Source organism: Penaeus vannamei, chromosome 9 (assembly GCF_042767895.1).
Source record: "Penaeus vannamei isolate JL-2024 chromosome 9, ASM4276789v1, whole genome shotgun sequence".
NCBI classification, from domain to species: domain Eukaryota; kingdom Metazoa; phylum Arthropoda; class Malacostraca; order Decapoda; family Penaeidae; genus Penaeus; species Penaeus vannamei.
Window position 1 is genome coordinate 34,254,784 of NC_091557.1, and position 10,355 is coordinate 34,265,138.

At 42.9% G+C, this 10,355-nt stretch overlaps 1 protein-coding gene across 1 annotated transcript; it reads left to right on the forward strand.

Moving 5' to 3' along the window:
• The first annotated feature begins 350 nt into the window (after positions 1-350).
• On the forward strand, positions 351-10,090 carry LOC113823937 (uncharacterized). The gene is made up of 13 exons (XM_070125003.1): positions 351-434; positions 739-892; positions 1,080-1,273; positions 1,433-1,576; positions 2,455-2,607; positions 2,948-3,278; positions 3,568-3,647; positions 6,968-7,121; positions 7,278-7,435; positions 7,596-7,739; positions 8,786-8,938; positions 9,169-9,562; positions 9,864-10,090. The coding sequence occupies exons 1-13, from the start codon at positions 417-419 to the stop codon at positions 9,953-9,955; spliced, it is 2,169 nt and encodes a 722-aa protein (XP_069981104.1). The 5' UTR covers positions 351-416; the 3' UTR covers positions 9,956-10,090.
• Positions 10,091-10,355: the final 265 nt, after the last annotated feature.

Consider the following 10,355-nt stretch of genomic DNA (forward strand, 5'->3'; position numbering starts at 1 on the left):
GTATGCCTGATGTATGGCATGTTAGGCAGTTATGCCAGATATGACTATAATTTTCATGTGGTTACATTGCTGTGAATTATTCAGTATGGCAATTGGAATCAGACCATAGTACATGATCGCTAATACATTGAATCGAATGGCAATAATAATCAGTATATTCAAAATATATTGAATTACATATTAATTTTAAAACAAAGCAGTGCAATAATGAAATGTACGAAGGTGAAACTGAACGTCCGCCTTGAAACAGCGTTCGGAGGAGACACGAGCTTCGCAAAGTGCGTGTCACCGAGATGTTGCAAGTGACTCGCGTAGCCTCGGAAGAGTCGCTATAAAGGCGAGCCGGAAAGCGCAGAGAGTCAGTCGTGACTCGACCCTTGAGTGACTCTCTCTCGGATCTCCCTGAGGAACCGAAGATGAAGCGCGGTGGATGGGTGCGTCTGCGAGACTTTGGCTGAAGTCAACTTTGGGATTTGGTTTCTGTCTGACACCCACTCTCACTCTATGTCTGTCTGTATTTCACTATCTCTATTCTCTCCTTTCACTCTCATTCTTTCTCTCTTTGTCAATGTCAAGAACTTTCATTTTCTTTTAAGACATCGTATACGAATATATATGTATATATATTGAATATGCATATCTGCATATATATATATGCATGTGTGTGTGCAGATAAAATCTGCATAACGCAGATAAGAAAATGCGACAAAATTAACGCTTTGGTGTCATGGCCGTCAGATCTTCAACGCCGCCGTGCTGATGGCGGTGGCACTGTCGCCCTCCGTCAAGGGGGAGCGGGAGGAGGCCGTCCCTGCCCAGGACGACCTTCTGCCGCAGGAGAGCCAGCAGCTGGCCGTCGTGGCCAAGGACGACCTCCAAGCCTCTGCTACGGGTGAGTGCTGTCTGTGTGTCGCCGTTTTTCCTGTCATTCCATTCATGCATCGAATCTCATAACAACGTTGTTCCTACTCTACGTTGTATACTTATTGGAATCCATGGCATGAAGGTCAAAATCCTGCTGTTAGGAAGAGAAATCACCTGAGCTGTCAATAGCTGTTTCCTTCCCTGACGTCCTGTAGGATACGGAGGCTACGGAGGCGGAAGCTCCCACAAGGGACACGGAGGCTACGGAGGCGGAAGCTCCCACAAGGGACACGGAGGCTACGGAGGCTCCCACTACGACCAGGGAGGCTACAAGGGCCACCAGGGATACCACGCTGACAAGGGCCACAAGGGCAGCCACTACGGCGACCACGGCAAGGCGCACTACAGTGTGAGAACCGCGTCCTTTATTCATTTATTATTATTATTATTATTATTAATGATATAGGTAACACCGCAATAACAAAGCAATGCTGTTTTTCCTAAGGTGTCATTTTCGAGAGAAAAAGAAATCTTATGGTAAATTTCAACGATTTCCTTCCCTCACCAGGGTTACCATGGCGACCATGGCAAGCACTACAAGGGCCACGACGACAAGCACAAGTACTACGGCGACGCCCACAGCGGCAAGAAGGGAGGGAAGGGTCACCACTACGGCTCCAAGGGTCACCACGACAAAGGTCACAAGGACAAGGTCAGTGTTCTTTCCATTACACTAAATATAAATTGCACCTGATGTTTGCCTTTGCTTTCCCTGCGGAGATCCAGATTACCTTTTGAGAAAGTCTGAAGACTCATGATCAATTATCTTCCATTTCTAAATTGCAAAATGGCAGCTCTGATTCTAATTCATAAATATTCCCTATTGGATTTTTGTACAGCTTTGTCTACAAAGGTTATAAGGGGTTTACAGAAAGAGATGGTGGGAATTTCCTCGAAATCCTCAGGAATTATGCCAAGTGCAAAAGGGATTTGGTTTAATCTTATGTGGAATACCCGAACCCGCTCGCCTGGGATCCTCCCAGTCCCCATCTGTGTGCTTTACAATCACCAGTTTATTTCTTTAAAATGTAAATTGATTTCCTATGACACGTCGCGAGCCTTGTTCCCTCACTTAGGATCCTGCGGAGGATTCTCAACTTAGATCACGGGATATAATCCTCTTTGCGAAAAGTGTTCATTCCCAGATCTTAACTTAGATCTGAGGTAAAATCGGTATGTAAGCTTCTTATACATGAAAATACGGCAAGAATTCCAACCTACACTACCTGAATCAATGCACTTTGTAAGTAAAATGCAGATAGAGAAAGCTTCACGGTTTGAAATGTGCAAAAAGATTTTGTTTCCTTGCGCTTCATTCCGCAGAGCCGTGGAACGACCTTCTGAGCCAGCGTGGATCTCTATATGCCAGAGAGGGATAGAAAACTCGTTAGTTAACAACTACAACCTAATAGTTTTTTTTCGCAGGGTTTTCGGATCATCTAGATTATGATTTCTTATAACGATAAAGCTTCATGTGGGGCGTCGAAAAAGTGCATATCATAACCACTAATAAAGATTGGTTCCTCGCAGGGCTTCAAGAACGTGTACCACAAGGAGGAGTACGGCCACACCAAGAAGTTCTACGACGACAGCGACAAAAAGAAGTACCACAGCAACTACGACGACCTCGATACCTACTTCAAGGCACACAAGGGCAGCGACTACAAGGGAGGCCACTACAAGGTACGACCTATATACCGCATCTCTCTCTCTCGTTCTCCCTTTCTCTTTTTCTTCCTTGAGGGAGACCACTGCAAGGTACGGCCAAACATACTATTCTTTCTTTCAATTAGAATATGAATGGCTACGTTCTTTACAGTGATTCCATTATAATCATTATCATATTAACGTGATGATAGCATATCTACAGCCATGTAAATATGCTATCATCACTTTAGTACTGGTTTTACTCGTGAATGATTGACGGCTGCAGTCGACAAATCTGTTTCCTTTTGGATTATTTCTTATTGTCATTCTGAATCCATAAAATCTGATTCGTACTCTTTTGCCATCGCTGCTTCAGGGCGGACACCATCACGATGCCCATGGCCACAAGGGGCACCACGAGAAGGGCAAATACCACGACGACCATGCGGGCCACGATGGCCACTACGGAGACAAGGGCCACTATGGCCACAAGAGTTCCTATGGCGACCACGGTGGACACAAAGCTCATTATGGTCACGATGATCATAAAGGGTATGGCCATGGTGGACACGGAGGCGGATATGGACATGGTGGCCATGGAGGGCATGGCGGTGGACATGGTAGTGGATATGGCCATGGTGGCCATGGTGGTGGCGGATATGGCCATGGTGGCCATGGAGATGGTTATGGTCATGGTGGACACGGAGGTAAGCATGATTTTTCAGATCTGGGACGGCTGTATGCTAGAATGAAAATATAAAAATACATGCAAAATAAATGTATAAACAGTATACATATAGTATATACATACACACGCACATATAAAGTGTACATCATGCGTGAATATACATAAATATGTATACGTTATGTACAGATATACATATGTCCGAATATGCACATATTTTAAGCGCGTATGCTATTTCATTCCTGCTTCACCTTGCGCTCTAAACATTTTCACTGTGTCATTAACGACCCCTCCCCTCCCCCTCCCCCCAGGCTACGGCGCCCACTCCACCGTCCAGGTCGTCCACCAGGCGGCGCCCAAGAGCTTCGAGTCCTTCGGCAACTTCGCCTTTGCAGGACACTGAGGCCCTGACGGTGAGTCCGACCCCGGTGCGTCGCCCTCTGCCCTGTGCCGGGCGCGCTGGCTCCTGGATCCCGTCGCTGAGATCTGCCCTGTATATAAACATAGGTGCTTCCGCTCACTAAGTGATGTATTTATTCTAGTAAAGACGATTTTGCAATAATTGGTATATTATCCTATAACCTGATGTTTTGCTACTTGTAAATGAACTTGGAATTTGATACACTGCTGGCGCAAGTAAAACGGGCAAAAATCTGGGAAAATGGAACAAAAAACAATTGAAGGATGACAGCTGAAGAAGCGGTTCAGCTTGTCTTGCCGTAAGCTCAGCTATCTGGGTCGAATCGCGTCACTTTGGTGTGAAATGGCAGTAAATCGGTTTTCGTGTTTCTTGTTATATATATATATATATATATATATATATATATATATATATATATATATATATATATTGTGTGTGTGTGTATGTGTGTGTTTGTGTGTGTGTGTGTGTGTGTGTGTATGTGTGTATGCATACGCCCTGAAACACTAAATAAATAAAGTCAACACGAATTCATATAAAACTACATGTAGACATAGGCCTACATCAGACTGTACAGTGCATGGAATGGATAGATCAGTCAATTCTTCTGTTACATAATTATCATAAATTGTATAGAAAAAGATAATTAACTGATACATACACTGGCAATTGAAACGTTAAACAAGTTCAGCGACTTTCGTGTCCGTCAGCAACTCCAAACCGCGTGCCAAGAACGAGTTTGAAATATTCCTTTGTTTAAGGATAGATGGCGATAAATGAAAATTGCTCTTTCTTTGACAAAGGAAACATGTGAATAAACAAATAAAAATTGTTTGGAGTGTTTCTTTGGTTAATGTTAAGCATTGATATATTTATATAAAAGTGTATAAGTTCCTATTCATACGATAAGTAGACAGGGAAGTCATGTTAACATCCCACATGATGGATATAATTAAACAAATATTTATTCAGCATTTTGAACACAAACTTAAATGGTGTTTTAGCTGCAATCATAATTTTACAAAAAGCTCTTTATCGATTTCTACTTACATGTTACATGACTGGCCGAAGGAAGCTAAAAGATTATGCTTGGCACTCGTTGCTTGGTGGAATTGCTTTACTAGAGCCCTCTTTTGGCTACCATTAGAATGAGTTGATTTGCAATTGCAACTCGTGTCAAGGCGAATTACCATCTCTCGGTGAATCCCACTCGGCGATCAAAGACTATATACGAAAGATAGGAAAGCATGGCAAAAGTGTGTGAGCCCCAACGGTTGGCGGATAGTGTGATATCTGAACAATAGATGGCGGTGTGTACGCAATCTGTCGTCTCGTCGTGAATATCGTGAAACGTCACTTATTCAAAATGGTAGGAAAGGGATTGTTTTATGTTATTGCATGTCTTATGCTTCCTGTTCAGTTTTAGTTGTTGGTCTGCTTTCATTAACACTTAAGATATTTCCTGCAATAAAATTGTATATTATATAAACAATGGAATAATTTCATGATGCCTTGCAAATATGCATACGCATGAGGTAATCATTAGATATGTTATATTACCATATTCTAAAATCTGCAAAACCTAATTTTGATTTATGTAAAAAAAATCTTCCCTAATAAAAAACAGTCATTAAAGAATGTAATAATCATAATTCCATGTAAATTTATATATATATATATATATATATATATATATATATATATATATATATATATATATGTATATATATATATATATATAGATAGATAGATATGTATATAATTCTTTGATGAAAAGATTTTGTCTCCTATTAAATAAATGCGAAATTTCAATTGAAACTAAACCTTTAACCCTGAAACAAAAATTAAAACCTATATAAATCTATAGTCCCTCATTAAGAATTTCTTAGTTAAATAGCTGAAAAATAGATGGCGCTGTAAGAATTTTTGGACCTTATTTTCTCAATGGTGTGATTTGTGCTTTCGTATCTTTCATATATAGTCTTTGATAAACGAAGTGACCGCTGGTAAATATGTTACGATCGTATGTCAGTATGTAGATTTATTGATGAAAGTGAGACAACAGTTTCGGAATCGTCCTCGATTCCATCTCCAGACCCGAAGATGGAATCGAGGACGATTCCGAAACTGTTGTCTCACTTTCATCATTAAATCTAGTTTGTGCTTTGTGGGTTTTATTCCATATTATCAAAACGGTATTGTGTTTTTCATTGCATATATATATATATATATATATATATATATATATATATATATATATAGAGAGAGAGAGAGAGAGAGAGAGAGAGAGAGAGAGAGAGATAATGATCTTATTTAATCAAACTGCAATAGTTTTACTGATTAATAATTCTTTCGTTATATGAAAAAGGTTGATATTCTTCGCAGTGTTAGCAGAATAAACTTTTTTCCTTAATCATTTTAACTGCATTTATTTATAGATATATCAGTTCTCTTGGTCAATCTTAAAGTGATGCAAAGGAATCCTCTACCAGCTTTAGTTTAGTAAAGTTCTTAAAGAAAAAAGTAGTCTACGTTAATGTAATGCCAAAATACAGATGCAGTTGTTGTGATAAAGTTTTTTCATGTGGCTACATTGCTGTGTATTATTCACTATAGTCTTGATGTTAGGTCATATAGAGTATGATCGATAAACCATTAAGACCAATGACAGTGCTATTCAACATATTCAACGGATGTTTAATAGCATATTCCATCTTTCGAAACAACGAAATGCAATAATGAAATGTACGAAGGTGAAACTGAACGCCTACCTTGAAACAGCGTTCGGAGGAGACAAACTTCGCAAAGTGCGTGTCACCGAGATGTTGCAAGTGACTCGCGTAGCCTCGGAAGAGTCGCTATAAAGGCGAGCCGGAAAGCGCAGAGAGTCAGTCGTGACTCGACCCTTGAGTGACTCTCTCTCGCTCGGATCTCCCGGAGGAACCGAAGATGAAGCGCGGTGGATGGGTGTGTCTGCGAGACTTTGGCTGAAGTCAGCTTTGGGATTTGGTCTCTGTCTGTCACCAACTCTTACTCTATGTCTGTCTCTCAGTATCTCTTTTCTCTCCTTTCACCTCTTTTTTTTTTTTTTTTTTTTTTTTTTTTTTTTGACTGCATACTTTTTGTCAGTGGCTAGAGCTTTCATTTTCTTTTAAGACATCGTATACGAATATAAATGTTGAATATACATACATATACATATATGCATATATGTGTGTGTACAGATAAAATCTGTATAACGCAGATAAGAAAATGCGACAAAATTAACGCTTTGGTGTCATGGCCGTCAGATCTTCAACGCCGCCGTGCTGATGGCGGTGGCACTGTCGCCCTCCGTCAAGGGGGAGCGGGAGGAGGCCGTCCCTGCCCAGGACGACCTTCTGCCGCAGGAGAGCCAGCAGGTGGCCGTCGTGGCCAAGGACGACCTCCAAGCCTCTGCTACGGGTGAGTACTATCTGTGTATCGAATCTTATAACAACGTTGTTACTACTCTACGTTGTATACTTATTGGAATCCATGGCATGAAGGTCAAAATCCTGCTGTTAGGAAGAGAAATCACCTGAGCTGTCAATAGCTGTTTCCTTCCCTGTCGTCCTGTAGGATACGGAGGCTACGGAGGCGGAAGCTCCCACAAGGGACACGGAGGCTACGGAGGCTCCCACCACGACCAGGGAGGCTACAAGGGCCACCAGGGATACCACGCCGACAAGGGCCACAAGGGCAGCCACTACGGCGACCACGGCAAGGCGCATTACAGTGTGAGAACCGCGTCCTTCAGTTTATCATTATTATTATTTATGGAATAGGTAACACCATAATAGAATGTTTCCCCTTAAAGCAATGCTGTTTTTCCCCTAGGTGTCATTTTTGAGAAAAAAAAACTTTTCTCAAATTCAAAAGTTTTCCTTCCCTCACCAGGGTTACCATGGCGACCATGGCAAGCACTACAAGGGCCACGACGACAAGCACAAGTACTACGGCGACGCCCACAGCGGCAAGAAGGGAGGGAAGGGTCACCACTACGGCTCCAAGGGTCACCACAACAAAGGTCACAAGGACAAGGTCAGTGCTCTTCGCATTACATAAATTTAAATTGCATCTGATGTTTGCCTTCGCTTTTTGAGATCCAAATTACCTGTCGCGTAGATTACCTACAATTTTCGGTGAATAGGAGCACTTTCCCCAAATGTGAATTACAGTCGTTTCGTCTGACATTAGTTCCCTTTCTGAAAGTTCGATGACATACTGAAATGGTTTTCCATTATATGACTAAGTCAACGGTATCCACTTTGATTTTTGTGCAGTTTTCGTTGTGAGTGTTTTATAGAAAGAGATGGTGGGAATCTCCTCTAATCCTCGTGAATTATTATCAAGTACAAAAGGGCATTTATTCCTCCCGTTTACACTTACACGGAATACTCTCGAAAGGAAGCCCCGGATTTCCCTCAAGGACTAGGATGGCGCCTTCCCCAGAGACTTTTACTTCGCAGGAACAGCCGTTGCCCCGAACGGATGCCCTTCTTGCCATCGGACCGTGGCAGGACTCGAACCCGCTCGCCTGAGATCCTCCCAGTCCCCATCTGTGGCTTTACGATCACCAGTTTATTTCATTAAAATGTAAATTGATTTCCTATGACGCGTCGCGAGCCTTGTTCTCTCACTTGGATCCTACGGACGATTCTCAACTTAGATCGCGAGATAAAATCCTCTTAACTTAGACCTGTGGTAAAATCGGTATGTAAGCTTCTTATTTATATATGAAACTACGGTAAGAATTCCAACCTGCACTGCCTGAGTCAATGCGCTTTGTGCGGAAAATGCAGATCTTAGACAAAGCTTCGCGGTTTCAAGTGTGCAGAAATATTTTCAGCTTCCTAGCACTTCATTCCGCAGAACAGTGGAGCGACCTTCCGAGCCAGCGTGGATATCTATAGGCCAGAGAGGGATAGAAAACTCGTTAGTTAACAATTATAACCTTTTTTTTCCTTTCCCGCAAGGCTTTCGGATCATTTAGATTATGATTGGTTATGACGAAAAAAGTTAACACATCTCGTGGGGCTTGGAGAAAGTTTGGATTATTACCACTAATAAAGATTTCTTCGTCTCAGGGCTTCAAGAACGTGTACCACAAGGAGGAGTACGGCCACACCAAGAAGTTCTACGACGACAGCGATAACAAGAAGTACCACAACAACTACGACGACCTCGATACCTACTTCAAGGCACACAAGGGCAGCGACTACAAGGGAGGCCACTACAAGGTACGAACAAGCCACCATGTTCCTCTCTCTCTCCTGACTAGGTTCTTTACATTTTTCTTCATTGCGTCAATCAACCTGGTACAGCTACGATGTTATCATTACTTTAGTAGTGGTTTTGCTCGTGAACGATTGACAGGCGAAATAGGTCGATCTTTCCTTTTCGATGACTTTGAAAGGTGATTCTGAAATAATAAAATCTGATTCGTTTTCTTTTGCCATCGCTGGTTCAGGGCGGACACCATCACGATGCCCATGGCCACAAGGGGCACCACGAGAAGGGCAAATACCACGACGACCATGCGGGCCACGATGGCCACTACGGAGACAAGGGCCACTATGGCCACAAGAGTTCCTATGGCGACCACGGTGGACACAAAGCTCATTATGGTCACGATGATCATAAAGGGTATGGCCATGGTGGACACGGAGGCGGATATGGACACGGAGGCGGATATGGACACGGTGGCCATGGAGGCCATGGGGGCGGATATGGGCATGGTGGCCATGGCGGCGGATATGGCCATGGTAGCCATGGCGGTGGGTATGGCCATGGCAGCGGACATGGTAGTGGATATGGCCATGGTGGCCATGGAGGTGGTTATGGTCATGGTGGACACGGTGGAGGTAAGCGAGTTTTATTTCCAGGTCAGAGACAGTTGTATGTTTGAATATAAATATAAACATATACGAGATGAATTCATATATACAGTATACATATAGCATATAGACAGACATACGTATAAAGTATATATCATATTTGCATATGTACATTTACATATAAGTATGTATGTGTATATATACTGTATATATGTTTATATACATGCATAAATAAGTGCATAACTCAAGTGCTACTTCATTCCAGCTCCACCTTCGACTCTAAACATTCTCACTGTCATTAACGACCCCTCCCCTCCCCCTCCCCCAGGCTACGGCGCCCACTCCACCGTCCAGGTCGTCCACCAGGCGGCGCCCAAGAGCTTCGAGTCCTTCGGCAACTTCGCCTTTGCAGGACACTGAGGCCCTGAAGGTGAGTCCGACCCCGGTGCGTCGCCCTCTGCCCTGTGCCGGGCGCGCTGGCTCCTGGATCCCGTCGCTGAGATCTGCCCTGTATATAAACATAGGTGCTTCCGCTCACCAACAGTGATGTATTTATTCTAGTAAAGCCGATTTTGCAATCATTGGTTTATTATCCTATGATCTGATGTTTTGCTAGTTCTAAATGAACTTTGAATTTGATACACTGCTGACGTAAGTAACATGTGCAAAAATGGAAAATGGAACAAAAAATTAGTGAAGGATGACTACTAAAGCTAGGGTTACACGAGTCTCCTCTGTCCAGGGATCCCTAGCCGGCCTCGCCGAAGTCAGGCACACAAGGGCAGCGGTCAGTCAGTCAGCGGACCAACCCAAATCTGTC